Here is a 20,154-nt window from a genome sequence, read left to right on the forward strand (position 1 = left end):
TTGGTGTTTTTATAGGTAATAGAGGAAAAGCTATTTAAAAATAACATTATTAAAAATAAGTCTCTAAAAAAAAGAAATGTCTATATTGTTTTAATGCCTAGCTCTCTAAGGGGTTAGGAGGTCTGCAATATAGGAGAGGCCCAGTCCATTTAGGGCTTTACAGAGAAACAGGAGAACCTTAAAGAGAACATCTGAACATCAATGCACACCCCGAAGAGTACAATGTTGTTTTATTCTGGACTGATGATGTTTTTGTAAGAGATCAAGGTTTTTCACACCTCCGGTCCCACTAAACAGCCTTTAATATGTCAACCCCATGACCTGAAGGATAACACTGACCTAAAGTCTTTATTACCAACGTGACAGTGTCAATGTCATATAAAATGACTACTTCCCATTCCAGTTCATATTTATATATGGCTGATATACATGAACCTCTAAGTTCAGCTACCAATAGCAGTGTTAACAGTAGGGTTGGGTATCGTTAGGATTTTATCGATACTAGTACTCTTATTGATACTGCTTATCGATTCCGTTTTTTTATTATTTTGTGAGAAAAAAAGCCAATTCATTAGAAAAGAACCAACATAGCTGCTACCTTTATTAATAACTATGTATTGAACAACTCAATATACAGTGACAGATTTCCTGTATTAGCTTGTTCTTATTATCAAACTCTGTATGGCTGCTAACGTTACCTGCAGTGACCAAGGATGGGCGGCTTAAGTGTCTTAAAGGTCTTCAACATGATCAGATTCTCAATAGCTCAAACACAGTATTTGTGTTTGTGGCAGTGGGGTGTGGTTAGGCTCGGCTGCAGAGTGGGTGGAGCGGGGGGGTGGTTCAGGGACCGGTGTCGGGACAGGTCTAATCAACCTCAGCTGGGGTGAGGGTTAATCGGCCCCAGCTGGGGTTAATGAGTGTGTGTGTGTGTGTGTGTCTGTCTTCCCTCAAAAGGAGCAGTAGCGATGGGGAAGAGTGCGCAAATGCAACTGTGTGTGTGCGTGAAACAATAAAGAAGGTTTTGTGAAACCCAAGAATCGCCGTTGCTTCCTCTGTTACTGTCCGAGACTCACGGGATAACCCGTTACAGTGTTAAAATCACTGCCAAAGATTGTTGACTCTGTTTGCTCGCATAAAAGGCCTCTCTATCGGGTTGATCGGGTTCAGGCCAAAAAACAACTTTCGAGTTTGGGAAAGATCAAGTTTGGGTCAAAATGACTACTTGGTTAAGGTTGTGTGGTCGTTGGGGAACGATCATCGTCATGGTGAAAATAAAACAAACAAACAAACAGTGGTCTGCCAACATTTTGTTGACCTATGTTGCACCCTATAGGTACAAGTCCCAATCCATAGGTAAATATTGTTTTGGGGGATTAACTGAAACGACAAATTCTGTTGTTTTTATTGGAAGAACAATGTTAACTTACAAGACATTTCTTACTTTACAAACAAATACAATCTCAAGAAATTGAACTTGCAACACTTCTTTTTATTTTGCTCATCTGCCAACTGGCCAGATGTTTTTTTTCTTTTTCTGATATTTGGTACTTGGCATTATAATGAATTTGCACCAAACATAGGGAGTCATATTATTCTCAAATCAGACAATAAGAAGATTATACAGAATGGGGGGAGGGGGAGAAACAGGGTCATTTCAGTGCAATAAAATAATGTATCAATACATCTTACTTGTCTCACTTCAGTTCCAACAATTGCTCTATGACTTCTCTTTTGTGATACTGGCATTTGCAGTGACTGAAGGCACATGTGTCCTGCTGCATGTTGACTCCAATAGTTTTGTGGAGTTAAAACTATTGTAGCAAGAAAAATGGCATCCCACACAGATCGTTTCCACAAAATAAACAAAAGAACGCAATCAGTAGCAAACACAGTGGATCCATCCTCCAATAGCATTTCAGAGGAACTGGGTTCTCTTTTTTTCCAGGCCTAATTTACCTAGCATACTCTAAAATAACATGTAGACATGCTCTATGTTGAATGATTCAATTAGCTCCTAAGACTGAGCAATTAGCAATTAGCTATCCCTTTCACAAAGAAAATGTCTACTCCCACCATGTAACATTAAAATCTGCCACTTATTTTGAATGCCACACAGACATGCACAGTAAATTCAGGGGGGAGTGTAACAAAGAACAGCAAGTCAGCAGGAAGGAACTTAAGTGACCACTCAAGAGGCACCTGCTGTGCCTCATACGTGGCAGGAATTTTAAGCCTATGGGGGAAGAAGTATGAAAGATCCTAAAAACAATGCATGCATAAAGCGTATACAGAAACACATGATACTAAGAGCATTAGAAAATGATAAATAGACCGATATCTGTTCTATTACAAGTTAGTTATGTACAAGTTTGTCACTTATTATTGAAATGTGCAATTCTTCGAAAATGAAACTCTGCAAGTTCCTTTAGTCTCACGGAAAGCTTTCTTGAGTAAAAGGTTTGACCTGAATGCACCCAATACCAACAGCCTACTGTAAGCTCTTTAATGTGTGAGTCTAGATTATTTAACTGCAAGTGCTGAAAGTCCACTTTTGCCAAGACTTAGATAGCTGCCAAGTTGACTTGGCAAACAAAAGCATAACTATACATTCCTTATAATAAGGTAAACAGTTGCACAAAGCTCAATTGGGTAATTAAAACTAATGTAAAAATGTGGCTACCTATTAAAGGTAATGCAATCTGACAAACTACAATTGGAACTATTAAACACACTGCACCTTAGTAGGTGAAGGGAACTGTTGACAAGCGGCGCTGTCAGTCTTTCTCAATGCCTATCAGCATAACAGCAATTTACAGTCCAAACAGACAAATATTTCCGAGGCAGTCCTGCCAACATCAAATTAGTGAAACAAACACATAACAATTGCTTGGTTTATGTGTGTTGTTAATTTAAAAAATGTGTCCTTCACAGAAGAATAACTGTATTTGTTCATGTAACACTGTGCCTCACTGTCTATGAGAAAATCCTGGCCACACTATTGACACAAATTCAATTGAACCTAACACTGCGTATCCAGTGCTCTAAAAAATATTTTATATAATATATAAAGCGGATTCTTATGTGTGTCAACCCAATGGTAAACACCGGACACTAAAAAGATTTAGAAAAAGATGTGTAATAGCTGTGATCTTAAGTTATTAATTGGCACATGTGGACAGCCAAAGATGCCATTTATCACTGTGGTGAGATTACACCATAGAAAACATCCAGTCTTCTATAGTGAGCAAGATCGAGAGAGGAGCAGGATTTAAAAGAGATGGAACAGAGAAGAAAAACACAGAAGAAACATAATCATACGTCTCTCCCGAAATTCTGTAATGGCCATAATGCCTGAAATAGTGTTTTTGATTGTTGCAGTGAGGATTTGTCATGGGTAAATCGATTCTAACACCGTGCCATGAAATGCAAATGACAGACAGAAGGAACACTAAATCTGCTGCAGTAATTAAACATCCTAAATGGCTCATTAGAATTCATGATTTTATTAGCTAATCAAGTGTTTAATTTGGGGGTGCTTGTGTAAAATTAATCAAAATGAGAAAAAAAAATCAGATTTACCTACCGGTAAATGCTAAATTGACTGGAGTGTCTATTTTTGGCCAGATTTCTACAGCTGGATCAATTGCTCAATCAACCTTCATTTAGGAACTACACAAGACCCTAATTGTAGCCACACAATAAGATGTCACTTCTTACTACGTTGCAAACACAAACAAACACAGTAATGATGTATGCACTCTGAATTTACAGTCAGAGGAGCAGTATTAATGGAGCTACTGTTTGAGAAAAAGATTAATGAGGATGGGAGTCTGCCTTTCAAACTATTTTGATATAGTATCCCCTTTCCTTAGAGGGAGACACCCCAAGCGAATAGGATAAAAAAGAAAAATGGAACAAGATATCGCCTTCAACGTCCCCACTTGGTTACTTACACTAAGATCTTTTTGTATTATAGGTTTTCTGAAAATGTATGTTTAAATATGCAAAGGATTAGCTTATCAAATATGTGCTGATTTGCATAACTTTCCAGATCAGAAATCTGAACATTGGATAAAGCCAGGTTGAAAAATCTAGTTTCATTTTGTTGACATATTAGAGTCAAAGGTTTTTGCCATGGGAATGTTGGATATCTCTTTTTTTTAACTCCATAAATCAGAAAATAGCCATAACACCATTTTTTAAAAGAAAATATTAATTAAAAAAACCTATGAAATATATATGAAAAAAAAAACTATAAATATAGATTATAACTGAAGTTTGGTGTATGTAAGCACTGCTGAAGTCATTTTGAGAAAGCGGCCTTTCAAAGATATGGATTGTAAATGCAGGATAACCACCGCTTCATCCGGCTTTATCTTAAATAAGGTGTAGGAAGTATCAAAAAACGTGGTACAATACTTCCTGCCAAAATTCAGAAAACATGACATACTCTTTTTTCTACAGTGCCGTAGGTACGGGGCATCAGCGCTCAAAACTCTTCTAGAACCACATTTACATCCGGTGGTCACCTCAACAACGACTGGCAGGAATCAAGGACATTTGCTTCTAAAGACGGGAAGCAAAAAAAAAAAAATACACCCAAAAGGCATATTTGTAAAGGGGCCTTGAGTGTAACTGCAACACCCTTAATTTCAACTAAGTGTAAAATCTACCGCAAGTAGAAGAAAAGGCTGTTTCTAATACAAAATGCTTTAAGTTATATTTTGAGGCTCTTCTTACAGTAGGTGTTATTAATGTGGAGTGCATATTCTTGATTTGCATTGGTTCACCTTGGACACAGCAACAAACAAAAGCACTGAGCCACAACTGTTGTCAATTATTACAAATATAATATAATATTACAATTAATAATAATGCCAGAGGCTTTTAATCCCAGTGGTGTGAGGTTGGCTATCATCAGTGAGTCTACAACAGTCACAATACTGTAGGTATACCGTTTACATAAACTACATAACTTATCACTTGTGATTTACAGTAAATAAAGTAAATGTCAGCCAAAATAAATTTGACAAACATCCATTTTGATTATATCATCAGTTGGAGTAATTTAAATTAACCCCAACTCTCATGTATTACTATTACGTTCGAGTCACACAACTGTGTATTTCATTAACAGCAAAATATTTACCTTGCATCTTTGAAAACCCCAAAAGGTTGTTTAACAACAGAGTCGGTTGCACAAAAAGAAAGATTTTCTGAAATTGTGACCTTACAGTTTATCGTAATACTTTTCGCTGGAAATGACATAATGTCCTTGCTCACCGGAGAATGATAACATGTTATTTTTTCATACATGAAACTTTGGAAAGAAACATCCAATATAACTTATAATAACGTGGTTCACGTTCTACAAATTGAGCATCTGATGCTCAGCTATGTGGTTCAACTGCAACGGTGAACCCAAGAGGCACAAATTGGGGCTACTCTGAGTCCTCCGGCTCTTGGTGGAAAGTAACTGAAAATAGGTCGCCTTGTTATATCATCAATCATTATGTCTTCAAACCGTGTGGCATGAAGAAAGAAGATGGCCCATGTTCCACGTGCAGTACACATGCACACGAATACAAGTGGAGAATAAGAAAGTAATTGGTTGCATCCATCCCCTCTTCCACTGCGTACCTGCGGCAGAACAGTCTCTGTGGCAACTCTACCGCAGACAGAATGGGTAGCAACAGTGTGTCATATATATATCTCACTCCGGATGCCAGGGCATCTCCCATCATCACTCCTCATCCGACAGCGGGCTCCAAACAAACCACGACATGGACGAACTAAAACAAAGGGAGGGGGGGGGGGGGACCGCGAGCACTAGAACATGAGGGACCATCTCCCCACCTCAACCCCCACTAACTGGATGTGTGGGAGATATTTCCCAAATCGGAAGCGTGTCCTACCTGTTTCTGCTGTTCCAAGAGGGCGAGGAGGAGGAGGAGGAGGAGGGGGGGAGGAGGGGGCGCATCAGGATGAAGATAGATGCCGCATTTAGAAGATCAGGTGATAACGGGAAGAGCGCGCGGTATAGCGGGGACGTGGTGGCGCTCCCTCGGCCAGTCAGGTCGCAGCTGTCCCGACACTTTGCGCTCCGCTACTGGTGTCGCACAGCTTCTACATGCAGGTGCAGGGCACAATTGTTGCGCAACATATTAGCAATTGAATCCTTTTTCTTCCCCCCCCCCCCCCCCCCCCAGAGAACCAATGGTGTCATGGAAGGAGGGTACACCGTAAAGTCGGTTATAAATGGAGTCGAACAATATTGAAGCTAAAGTGAAACTGCAGTACCATAAACAGTTTATAGACAGTAAATTAGCGTTAATTCAACAGAGGGGAGTTAAATTAGCAGCTTTTCCATCTACTAACTACCTCCCAGCTTTAGATTTTAACGTTATGGTTTTTCATAATAATCTCCTGTTAAGATGCTTCAAGCGGTTATAGCTTGCTAACGAGTGCGTTCATATAACGAACTAGGACCTCTGGTGAATTACAACGGTTTGCTTTAACCTTTCAAATGTGACTTGCTTTTTTAATGACAGCCACGATAGCGAACACATGAATCCACCTCACCTGCAGCTCGACCCGGCTTGTGCGTCATGTGAGCCCTCGTCTTAACATTAGAAACGTAGCTAGCTAACGGTGTCAAATCAACGTGCGTTTAAGAGATGAGCTGTTCTTGGGGTTCTCAACTATACACTCTAGGCCAAACAACAATTATGGCAGTTTTGGAGAAATGTCCAGATTTTCATTTTCCATTGGAATTTAAAATATTCTAATATTCTTCAGCTTAAATGAAGATACAAACTATTTCCGAATCAGTATCGCTAACGCAATAATGGCTGCCGGAAGTAATATATCACGCCAACTGCCATAAAACATCAGAAGAAGAGAAGATGCATCTTCTTGCTGGTTGTTTAGAAAGCTGTGGAAAAATCAAACACGCTAAAATGTTCATGGGGGGGCAAAAGTTGCCCTCTGTATATTTTACAGGAATTTGGGGAATGTAGCAAACTAGGGTAGTTAATTTTTATTAAGAAATACTTTACAATAAAACATAAACAAATAGTTAAAACATGTTGTCAATTCAAAGGATAATTTCTGTATGTTTAACCTCAATTTATTTAATTTTGACCATTGTAAAACAAACAAAACAAAAATGAAAAGTTCCTGTATTTGTTCACACAGATTGCATTCCTGGAAGTGTGGAGAGGTATTTGAAACAGCATTAAGACCCTCATGTTGGGGAAAGGTATGCAGAAATCATAATTAATTAATTAAACAGTATCTTTGGCATTTCATAGTGCTTCTAATATTGGCCTGCCTAATTAATTGGTCAGCTTCTAATGTGTATTTCAAGAAAAGCAACAAGGTAAGTCATTTTTGGCATATGTTGGATTCAGTATTTTCTTTAATTTATGAAATCATGGTAACATATGTGGCACAGAGATCACATTATGTGGGTCCCTGCTCATACAGATATTCTGGGCAATGTTGACATACTGGCCAAACTAGTTGTTAAAATGAAAAATGTCAATACTGAACTTTGAAAAAACAAAATAGGATATATTGTAGTTTGTAAGGAAATACAACAATAATTGAGAAATCTGAGCTTGGGTGTTTTTTCCCTTTTCTTCCTTTGAACTAAAATGTAAATGTTTTGTAGTCAAGATGCCACAAATTGCAAAAAAAAATTTAATTTCTTTGAGATCATAATAACAAAGACACTTCATTTTGTTTCCCACCCTCTTACCTACTGGCATGCTTGTTTGAGGTTGTATTTGCTGCTGTCATTCTGGAGTGGGCAACATGCAGAGCACTGAAATTTGATTTACTGGCAGAGATTTAGATTTTTCCATTACGCAGCGCACGTGTTACCAGGGTGAGTTGGTCGGAAACAGTTCTACTTGGTGTTCGTGTTCTTGAAAATACACCTGTCTTTATCCTGCACTGTGGCAAAACGTTTGTTCTTTGATGACTGTCACTGCAGCACACTGTAATTAGTTTTGCTGTGCATTATTAGAGTTGGATGACAGGGGTCATGTTCACTTCACCCATACTGCATTCTGTATTTCTCTGAAGTCTTTCACCAGATGGGTCGCTGACCTGCTCTCTTACCAAGGCCGAAGTGTGCAGCCACAAATGGAGCAGCAGGAGCAGATGGGAGCGAGACGGATGAGAGGAGGATGAGACAAGAGCTGTGTGCTTAATATTTAACCAGTGAAGCAGCATGCTGCTCCGCCCAGAAGGGGGGAGGATAAAATCATCACAGTGAAGTGACACTGATTATAGAGATGCTGGAATTCACAGGTGGAAAGTAAAGTACTCCACTATATTACCCACATTTTTGAAGTGGCACTTCAAGTGTTGTATAGACTTTACCCTTTTATTCCACAATGTTTCCAATGAAAATACTGTACTTGGGTGAAAATATCCCAAATACCAGAGCCTCATGCTTGTTTATACCTTGATACGTTAGGTATCCCTTAAATATTTCTGGATGTATAAGGTCAATGTGGACAATGTTGCAAAGTGTTGAGCACAACTCCATTATGGAAATAGAATTTGATACTATTTGGCCATCAATGTGCTAAAGTCCTTTAATTTGGCGGTTATTGGAATCACTATCGATCTACAACAAACTTCCTGTCTGGCTATTTTATACATAAACACTTCCTTCATCATTTTTGAAAAGTAACTTAATTGTATTACATGTGAAATACTTTGACATAAAACCAAGTAAAGTAAACTTTGATATGGAGTTTTACAATTATTATCCAGTTTAAAAGAAAAACAGTTCTTTACACCAGAGTACATTTTACTGCCAATACCTTTTACTGATAACTTTTACCTGGAGTATTTTATGTATGCGTTATCTGCTTTGGCTATTTCGGGTATAATATCACTGTGAAATAGACACAGATGTACTCATCTGATGTATTCATGTTTAATTGTTTTGTTTTTAGCTGAGAAGCAGTTTAATATACATTGTCATATTCATGTAATGTGTTTATGTAACTCTGTAATGCTGTTCATTCTGTACACATGACATCTATTGCATCTGTCCATCCGGGGAGAGGGATCCTCCTCTGTTGCTCTCCTGAAGGTTTCTTCCCTTTTTTTCCCTGTGAAAGGTTATTTTTGGGGAGTTTTTCCTGATTCGATGTGAGGTCCTGGGACAGGGATGTCGTATGTGTACAGATTGTAAAGCCCTCTGAGGCAAATTTGTGATATTGGGCTATACAAAATAAACTGAATTGAATTGAATATACTGTGCTGGTGCTAATCGTGCAGCAGTGAGCAAATGTTTATGAATATTATTTGGATAATATAAGATTAATTGTGTACTTATGCATTTAATTTGAATGCAAATTAGTTTTACATTTTAAGTATGGTGGGAAAGTCTGGAAAAGAGGTTTTGCAGCAGCGCCCCCAATTGAGAGTTATCTGAACTGCCAACAGGCAGTTCTCCCTCCCGAGCCCTTCGTTAATACACACACACGCACACACACGACTTGTCACTATATTGGCTGCAGACCAGTGGGAACCTAGTTTCACAGACAGATTACCATTATGCTTGTGGACATCAGCACCCTATGAACATCCCCTGGAAATTCCAGTTGGCCTCACGCTGTTTAATGCTCAACTGTCAAACCTCAAGGTCACCCATGCTGTGAGAGAATTATGTTATATTCAGAACATGGAATCTGTGACATTATTAACTGTACTTTTTAAAGCCTCCAAAAAGGACCACACCTCAAAAGATTAGTTGACAGTTTTAAAGATATGAGTGGCGAGTGACTCAATTCAAATAATGTGAATCCCTTCTTAGAACTGGCTGCAAGAATTGAAAACTAGGACGAAGGCATCTTTAAAATAAAAATGAAGCTCGCAGAATGACCCTGTGGATTATTAATTGCTCTTTCTATAGCCAGCTAATTACTGGGTAAGAACATACTGTATGAGACGGTAACTTTTCCTCTCTTTCACCTGAAACTAGACAGAGGAGCGTGCATGATTATGACACCATCAGTTGACAGGAAGTATCCAAAGGTCACAGATAATAAGATAGTAAATAGCAACCATGAAAAAAAAATCTGAAAAATGCCTTTAGTTAGGGAAGATGGTATCATCAGGTGGTAGTATTTTTATATTTCTCATTTGGTTTGTTGCTAAGTCACAACAGTGATTGAGTAACAACAGATGGGCTGCTTGTTGGAGGCCAATTTAATCAGAAAACTATAACAAATTAAAACATTGGATCCACAACTCTTGTTCTCACGATAGCTTCTTTAGCAACATTTATTTTGAGAAAGCGAGTCTCGATTCTTTAAAAAAGAAAAAACAGGGTGCCACTTTCCTCTCCTGTACGGCACACATTTAAAGGATTAGTTTGACATTTTAGGAAAAACACTCACGTTGTAGCCGGGCATTAGAATGGAAGATTAATACCTCCCTGTGGATATCATTATCTTTGTACAGAACCCTATAACCATTTCCCAGTTTCAAGACTTTGCTAAGCTAAGCTAACTGTTTGCTAGCAACAGAGTTCAAATAAATGGACAGATGCGAGTGCATCAATCTTCTTATCGAACTCTCACCAACAAGGCGAATAATTGTACTTAATAATTGTACTAAGTCACAGATATGATCCGTCCTTTCTCGTCATACAGAAGTATAGTGAGCAGAAGGAAAAAATAACCCTTTGATTTGATACACCTTTGATTTATTCCATTTGTCACTTAAAATAGTACATTGTCCATTTGTTGCTCTTTTTAATAGAAAACCCCTTTGTCCTTCAGGTACAGCAGCCCAAAAAACATTTAACTTTTATAATTGTAAAGATTCCCAATACAATGACGAGCAGGTTTATCTGTTAAATTCTAAATTGTGTGTAAGCACAGCCGGACAAATTGAATCCCAGATGATGAGCCAGAGCAATAATTATTCTGGACAAAGCTCACCTTAAATAAGCATTGAAAAGAAGTAGTTTGCAGAATTTTGATCATAAGCATAATAAAGACAAAAACATATATGGGTATAATATTGACATCTTGACAGTTTAGACAGTTCCCTGGAATATTTATGTCAAAGCAGAAATACTGAAACATGACTGAAAATAAATCTGCTGTTTCTGGGTAGGTGAGGTTTTCCTTTTATAAAAGGCACACACTTACACATCTATCCAGAGGGTCTATTAATCTGTTATGAATTAACAATCCTTCGTCTTTTTAAGTGTGTCCACTTTCTAGTGTAAACATAATGTGTATCTCTTCACTATCCAGACTTATAAAGCTTAGCAACACACTGTTCTTTCTTAGAAACTGTCACTTGTAATTTGTGACAAATTAAAGACAGTACAAGGGAAAGAACAGTTATGTAAGTCTTGTCTAAATACGATGGTTAGTTAGAGCCATTGAAACAAATCAAAATATTCAGACACTCATTGTGTGTCAAGACATGGGTGATAGTGACTGAATGAATTAAAATGTGTGAACTTGACAGACAAACCTGCTCTGCTTGATTAAGGATTTCCAAAACAAATGACATACAACACAAGGGAATACTGGTGGAATTTAACTGGTAAAAACCTCATTCAGGGACCCTGTGAGGCATCTGAGACAAATGTTCCGAAAGACGTCATTTCTGGATTTAGGCCTCTGCAGTTGTTGGAAGAACTCGCACAAACAGGGTTTTGGTGTCTAGAGATTTTACTGATGAATCAGCTGACAGCTCTGAAAAACACAAAGAGACAAACATTCACAAAGTATGATTATTTTTATTTTTTCAGCTAAAATTAGGTGTGGAAAAAACATTTACGCAATCACAAAAGAGCACAGTTTTTAGAGAGATAATCGAAAAAAGAAGATCCAAGAGAACTAAGGAATGTGCTGTAAAGTGTCCATTCATAATACATAACTTATTCATCCAAATTGCACTATTATATCATAGCCACTAACTTACTAACTTCCTCCAGCATTTAATTCATGTTAAATGTTGCAGGCCAAAGAACTGAAGCCCATGTTGGATAAATTAAGTGACGGGGATATTTAAATTACCCGTTAACAGTTACTGTCACTTGTTTGTTTTGCATGTGGGCACCAATTTGTAAAGTAAATCTTTTATTTATTTATTTGTATTGTTTAGATCATGCATAACATGTTTTAGCAACTTCACCACTCACGGCTTTATTTGCTTGAACTGATTTTAATAAAGTGAGTTAATTATTTCTGACCAAAAAATGTAAACAGTACCAAGACCTTGTCTCAAAACTACAAAACTACTTTTCCTCTCAGTGACCTGTTAGACAATAGTAAAAACTATTCCTCTTGCTGTATATCTTAAATCTGTGTATTCGACTTCTAAGTGGATGCTATAGTCAAAATTGTATCCACCATCTTTTCATCTTACCCTGGGTGAGGTCCTGGTCCAGGTAGAGTTTAACCCGTCTGCTGCGGAACCCAAACACCTTGGCAGCCTCAGACAGCAGGCCTGAGTAGTGGAGCCCATTCTGACCCACTGGATTCACCAACAGGAGGGTGCCCACCTCTCCAGTCTGGCATTCTGGGGGCGATAGGATGAGTGTTGGAAGAGGAGTAAACCAAGCAGACAGACTCCACTTGTTTTACAAATAAGACATGATTGCTTGAAGTCCTGTAAAGGTAACACGCCTGAGCCAAAGCCAAAGGGAAAAACAAGATACAGAGAGGGGGAATGATAGATCACCAAGAGGGGAAGAGAGAGACAGACAGATCAATAGGTAGATGTAGAGTCAGAGGGGCAAGGTGAACATGTTTGAGTGTGAATGACTTAAAGCCTTATACTGGATCATGGTACACTTCAGTACAGTGAACACACAATGAGTGCAAAGCACAGTTTCTATTTACTGTACAGATTCTGATTTTATAAACACAACATATAATCAACATTTAAAATATGATGTTTTAAAATAGATTAAAATGCACAACAGTATATAAAGCACATAAGGAATGGTTTGACAATTTGGGAAAAACAAGTATTCGCTTTGTATTCTTGACTGTATGGTAAATATGAAGCTACAGCAAGAAGCTGTTTGTGGTTTAGCTAAGTATGACGACAGCATAAAAACACAACATAGCTCTGCTCAAAAAGGAAAATAGTCTGCCTACCAGCACCCTTCGAAAGCTCATTCATCAACTTGCTTAATTTAAATTTCTTTTTTTATTATTAAACAAAGTGTTAAAACAACAATTACGGTTTAATTGGGGATTATGTGTTGGACATATTCTTTTCAGAAATAGCCAGGCTAAAAATGTCAGCAGGATAAATTCATTGTTGTTTTATAATTCAAACGATTAATGGCAGCCTTATAACAGTGAGAAGGACATACTTTTCAGTTGTTTTCATGGCTATATGTGTTTTTCTCACCAGCTGGTTGTGCGTTGCAGAGCACCAGGTTAACGTAAGGACACAGGAGGCTGTCGGTGGTCTGAGCTAAACCAGGGGAGGAAGAGCCTGAAGTCACTGACACCGTTGAACCGCTCAAAGCCTGAAGGTCCATTTTACTGGTCAACTCTGTAATGACAACACAAATGCACACAATTAGTATTAGATAACTAACTATGGTTAGATTGCAGGCTAAATGCTTTTCCCACTGTTACAAGAGTTTATACAATGATGCAGTGTGATGAACGATGATGTGTCGGGGCGATGAATAGCACCAGCTGGGGAAATTTTATGACAAAAGTTAGCTGCAGCTATGTAGCTCGCTGAAAAGGCAGGTGCTCAGTGTGTGTTCTAAGTTTAGTTAGCTTTGGAAAATTACAAATATTGTCTGGGAGTAATAGGAGGTGGCAGATGTCTCAACCGTGACAATGAGTCGCTGCATTTATATTTGTCTAAGGTTCCAAAACCAGTTCTCACCAGTTCCACCGTTGAATAATGTGAGTTGGGTGTTATCGGTTCCAAATATACTGCTGCACACTTTCTTCAGCTTGTCCAAGTTTAGTCTGTTATCGCCTTTCGGGTTCTCCAACAGCACCACTCCCTCTAAACAAGAAACAGCCAGGATTACAGGATTATGAACATAGCTAAACAGTTCACAGAGTAAAATGCAAAATAACCGAGGCAGGAGCAACTTCCATCGAGAGTGTAATTGTTACACAAATTCTTGATAAATCTTTTCTGGCTGGAAGAACAGACTTGCTTTTTGGCCTTCCAATGTTCTACCTTGTTCTTTGTTGTTGACCTTCACCCTGATGTTCACATAGGTGCAAGCTGGCCCATTTAAAAGAGCTTGAGGGGTTGAAGATCCCTTTACTATGGTTAACTCCAAGTCTGAACCCTTCAGCTGCGAGGAAAGAAAAAAAAGAGCATGACAAAAAAAGACTGACTTTTTATGTTCTCTAAACTAAAAATCGAATTATGACTTATACCACAAGTACATACAGACAGTGGTGATATGGGAATCATGAGGCAGAACATGTTTGAACAATATCCCTGCTTGCCCTGAGGTGTCATTTCATACCTGAGTCTTTTCTTCTATGATGACGCTGGCAGTCTTGGGGATGGGGAAGGGCAACAGTGGAGCCTTGGTGGTAGCCAGGATAAAGTCAGTGTGAGCCTGGATCACAGAGCCCAAGTACTGCCCCTCTGGCTGGCAGCGGTAGTACACACTTATCTCATCTGATGGCACCAAATGACCCTGTGCGACGGGTAGTTGGTTTTAATAAGTAAACAAATACCAAGTACAGTTGTTTTTTTTCAGAAACTAAGAATGCATGTTTGTTTTAGTAAATACAAATCACAAGCCAACAGGAACCATTAGTGAGTACTGCTCGAATAACAATGATGCATAATAATAGAAAAACATGTTATCCGATTAAAAAGAAATATTGCCAAACGCAAATAATCACAATTGAATTAGTAATTATCTTCAAATTATCTTTCTCGTCTATAAGAAAATGAAATCTGTAAAACAATTACCAGAAAGAAGGCTGTAATAAGGGGGGTGGGTGGAGGGGGGAATAAACACAATGGAAAGGCGGCCAAAAGAAGAGACGGAGGGGATTTTAAAAAAAGAAGCAAAAAAACAGAGAGTGTGGAACCAAATAAAGGGAGGGGGGAACAAGAGGAGCTTTTTTATTGGATGAAAACCTGTCTATTTTGGCATTGTGTGCTGACAGCTTCCTCTAACCTTGACACATTCAAACACATTGATCTCATTCTAATCTTCAGTGTACATCCCCTACACCTGTGTGCACAGCCCTACACACATGCAGTATATTAACTGTATAGTATATATACACACACACACACGCACCAGTATGTGGCTCAAGGTCAGAGGAATAATGTTAGCTAGATACAGAAAGGCAGTCAATCAATGGAGGAAGGTTTATAGGCTTTTCCTGCCAAGTCAAGGTACTGTGACTCTACCCTGAAGGGGCTAGTAGAGTGTGTGTGTGTGTGTGTGTGTGTGTGTGTGTGTGTGTGTGTGTGTGTGTGTGTGTGTGTCAAGTCATAGAGCAAGAGCTATTGCAACTTTGTCAGCGATCTCCAGTAACAGTCCAATAATAAAAGGAAACACTGACCTCCCGTTTCTCAACCCTGCATATGTTAACACACAAATACCCACACAATCACTGATTAAGACATGCATGCACAGCCACAAACTACAACCAAACATGTCAAAGAATTGTTCAAAATTAATTCCCATCGCAGGGGTGGAAAATTCCTAACAGATCTCAGTTTGAAATAACTGGAGGAATTTAGCCTGGCCGGGAGCCAGTGCACATCACTGCTATAGGGGGACGGAAAAACTGTTTGTTGCTTGTGAAAACAAGGGGCTGTTGGTTAATCCGTCTTTACTCCCCAGACCACTTCAAAGCTCCAACATTAGAATCTGAAAGGGGCCAGACTGTAATTAAGCTTCCATTAAGCCTGCCTTATGATGGAGAAACTTCTAACTGTGACGCTGCAGTGGAAAGATTTAAAAACTGCCCTGACAAAATTAGCATGGGACATACAGAGGAACGGGTAGCACTGGTTGATCAGGAGGGAAATGTAATAAAATAATACAGCAAATGTGTCAATGCTTGGTCTACATTGAAGGGCTGCAACCATCGATTATTTTCAATTCTTCAATCAATTCATAGTTAATAAAATATCAGAAAAGAGTGATAAACGTCCATTGCGGAGGCTTGCCTAGGAAGGTTTCACACTGAGGAAAATGACCCCAAAGTATTAAGTGGTAGCCATGAGAAGAGCTGGTCGAATTCTCTGAACGCTAAGGAAAAGTGATTCAATGCTTCCTTTCTTATTTCCTTCAGCATAGGGTACACTGGTCCATCCTTTATGGATGACAAATATAATAAATATAAAACATGAATTGGGCGTAATTTAGCATAATAATAATTTTAATGGAATAAAAAAAAATAATATATATATATATATATATATATATATATAAGCATTAAACTATTATAATTCTTAGTCAAATTAATAATAATAAATATTTTTCAACTCTTTTTCAACTTTGTACACATATAATGATTAATCTTGTTGTCATCACATTTCCACATTAAACATAAAAAACATTTATAATAATAATAATAATAATAACGTGTCGAAGTCTGCATTAGGACAACTAAAGATCACTGACAACAGATGCTGAAAGAAAAGTTAAGAAAAAGTCAAAGTAGTTTCGACCGGAGTATTTTGTTCTAATTCTAGAGAGCATGCCGTGTTCCATACATTTTTCAGGAGAGGATCAGAAACTGCTTTATTGGCCAGGCATGAGAACATATGCCAGGAATTGTATCAGTTTTTTTCAGTTGTCATCATCCTTTGAAAATACCACACAGATCTTTGTGATAATTTGATACTCCCAAAGGGCATGCTCCTAAATGCCTCCTTTGTTTAAGTGTCATGAATCGTCACCTATCATTATTATGCATGTTGTCTTCCAGTTCAACTGCTCAAATGTTGTATTCTATTCATTAGACACTGGATTGTAAAATTCACTGGTAGTGTGTTATGTGTCACTCTAGTTTCCAGAGCTAGTAGTGCTCCTGAAATAATTGTCCCACCTTCTTGCGTAGTTTCTGAATGCGGTTGATGACCTCTCGGGCAACGCCTTCATCCATCATGGACTGGTCCGGGGAGACATCCAACAGCACAAGAACCTAAAGGACAACAGACCCAGAGGACAGACAACAGGAGGCGTCATAAGCTTCATATTCGCAAAAGTTATCACAGGACTGATACCAGATACGATATTTTCAATCGATACCCGATACAACTATTTGAGTCTGTGAATGTGGGGAGGGGGGCTCATTCAAGACAGGTTGTACACTAATCATGGACAACCCACAATTACTGCAATGTGCATTTGACAGAATAGTAGAAGAGTGTGACATAATTTCACATGACATGAAGATCTTAGACTGGAGCCACTCCGTGACCAGACTCCTTCAGCCACGCGCTACAAACTATACAGCCGATAAGGCAGGGAGCAACCTTTATGTAATCTGCCTTACAGTGTTCAAACATTTACAATGTAAAAGTAATAAAAAATAAATAAAAAAAACACCCACGTAGCAATAATGACAATCGTGAGTGACTCCACAAAAGCAAACAGAAAACGAATATGGGAGAAAGAACAGAGAAACAGGCAGATGGGGAGTCAGTGCGAGAGAGCGAGAGTAACAGAGAGAACTAAAAAGCCAGCTCAGTAAACTGGTATTAAGGTTCAGCCGTGTGGTGTGTATACGGTTGGACGAGCACTGATTAGAGAGGGCCTGTGGGAAACGCATACATGCCGGGTTCCACTTAGCCGTGAAATGATTTCATATATCACACTCATAGTGAGGACGAATAAATGCATTTACAGTATATGGCAGCTTGGTGCAGGAGCAGCCACGCAGAGGCTTTCTTTTTTTGTATCAGGTTACATTACACTTTACAGCTCAATCTAGTAGTAATGTGGTAGTACGGAGTGTGGTATACTGTATGTGTGTTTGTATTTCTATACATTTTCGTGTTTGTTAAAAAGTGACTGAAATAATTTAGAAACGTTTGTGTGCTACAAGGACATGAATGATTTATCAATTTTGAAAAAATATTTAAAAGATTGACAATATTAAACCAACTAAAAGAACTAAGATACAAATCTATATCTATATTCATTCAAATAAAACAATGAGACTGCTACAAGGTTCAAGGAACAGCCTCACATTATTTGGGGTAAAAATAATTGTCTTATTTGCCGAAAAAAAGAAGGAACTATGGTTGAAAGAAAATAGTTCCGACATGAAACTGATCACAACAAGGTCTGAACGGCAATTTGAACGGCACGTTGAGCACCAAGCCGAGTGCCATATAGTCCCAATATATTGACTTACATATATCTTCCTGGGTGGATATCTTCAAAACTAGCACCTCACATCAAAACAATCCAGATTGATAAATCATTTTTGATTTGGGGATTTAAGCAGGGAAGCTATGTTCGTCTACTTTCTTTTCTTCAATTCGTTGGGCTTGAATTTCAAAACATACCTGTGAATCAGAGTGTGCTTCATACTGTGTTGCTGAGCCAGAGCTCTGGTCGAAGGTGTACATGAGTCTCAGGTCATCCTCATGAAGCTCATGGCCGTCCACCTCGATGGATCCTAAACATTAACAACCACAATAATAGGAAAATGTTCAGAACCACAGTTATGCCACTGAACCTACAAATAAACACTGTCAAATGGCAAAAAAACTAAACATCCATTAAGTCACAGAACAGCGTATGAATTGTACGTATACGATAATATGCTGTTCATGCAGAACTCAACACCAGTGGAACCCTACTGTTTCTCAGCATCATCAGATCACATAACTTAACAACCGTACATTATACAGCCCACACAAAACTCCCCAGGGGCTATGAGAAGATTAGTCAAACCATACTTAATATACATTCAATAAAACTATTTGCGACCACAAATAATACGATGTTCCTCTTGGGTTGGGATATGTTTGGCAAAAATCATACATGACAAAACGATTTGAGACTCTAGAGACAATCATGAAAAGTGTTCTGGTACATTGTCATTTGGATGTCAAGTGATATGAAATATAGACAATGTAACCGTTTTGTTGGATCACTCAAATGATGACATAATAATTAAACTATATAATGATAATACTAACATAAAAACTCAACTAGACAAGTACAACATACTGATTTTCAGATGCTGTCCTATGAAAATCTAAAATACCACCAGTCTAATAACGGAAAATGGATAATTTAAGAGCAGATGAAAATCTGTTTTTGCATTTGAAAATGATCTATATTGATGGCCATTATGATTAAATCGATGCTGACAACATACTTTAATGCAAATTAGATGATAGACAATTAGGTGCCGGGCTATTCTCCTAATTAAATTTGAATACGGTGCCAACTGATTGTGTGAAATTAGTACCGGTATTTATTTTGGTGTTCCGTCTCATGGAAAGGAGTCTAGAAATGGTTTCAATTACACTTAATCATACTGAGTAAAGTGCTCTCCTAACCCGCATGTTTTGAATTAGCATGGGTCTCGACCAGTATTTGCTTGCATTTTCAGATTCCTCACATTGCAGTCTTCCTGGCCAAATCCACACACGATCTGAGCTTTTAAACAATACAACAAACCCATTCTAGTCAGGTTTATGTCTCCATTTTGCTTGTGGCAGCAATTATCCCAGTCTGTGTTCTGACTAAAAACCGTGACATGGTTGTCCTCTCCTCTTCACTTCTCCAAACCCAGAGGCTGGGTGAAACAGTGACTCCCTTTCTCTCTAATCCTAGATTTCAATGCTTTGATTTCTGGTGTCCCTCCCTCCTTCTCCACCTCTTTTCTTCTGCCCCATCAAAAATAATGGGATCAAAAGCTGCAGGTAAGGAATATTGAGTAACACAACCAATGGTCATGAACGCACATCAGTTTCTCAACAAATTGCTACCGTTCTAGTCTAAAAGGTCACGGATTCTCAGGTAGAATTTGCTCAAGAGGTTAAAAATGGACTCTCAACCTAGTGTTAGCTTTTTCATATATAGATTATTTCAGAGACAGTGACGTACCTTCCACCAAACGTCTGCTAGCTGAACTATTTTGACAGAAATAGGTGAAACAT

General features: G+C 38.4%; 1 protein-coding gene across 1 annotated transcript in view; it reads right to left on the reverse strand.

The window, feature by feature from the left end:
• Positions 1–10,716: 10,716 nt before the first annotated feature.
• Positions 10,717–20,154, reverse strand: part of iars1 (isoleucyl-tRNA synthetase 1) — a 46,857-nt gene continuing 37,419 nt past the window's right edge. The window contains exons 27-34 of the mRNA XM_034533866.1: positions 18,547–18,659; positions 17,079–17,174; positions 14,519–14,695; positions 14,221–14,341; positions 13,915–14,040; positions 13,420–13,566; positions 12,424–12,576; positions 10,717–11,747 (exon numbers count right to left, since the gene is read on the reverse strand). Coding sequence (XP_034389757.1) covers positions 11,665–11,747; positions 12,424–12,576; positions 13,420–13,566; positions 13,915–14,040; positions 14,221–14,341; positions 14,519–14,695; positions 17,079–17,174; positions 18,547–18,659 — 1,016 coding nt within the window. The 3' untranslated portion in view covers positions 10,717–11,664. The remainder of the gene's footprint in view (positions 11,748–12,423; positions 12,577–13,419; positions 13,567–13,914; positions 14,041–14,220; positions 14,342–14,518; positions 14,696–17,078; positions 17,175–18,546; positions 18,660–20,154) is intronic.

This window comes from Cyclopterus lumpus, chromosome 5, assembly GCF_009769545.1.
Source record: "Cyclopterus lumpus isolate fCycLum1 chromosome 5, fCycLum1.pri, whole genome shotgun sequence".
NCBI classification, from domain to species: domain Eukaryota; kingdom Metazoa; phylum Chordata; class Actinopteri; order Perciformes; family Cyclopteridae; genus Cyclopterus; species Cyclopterus lumpus.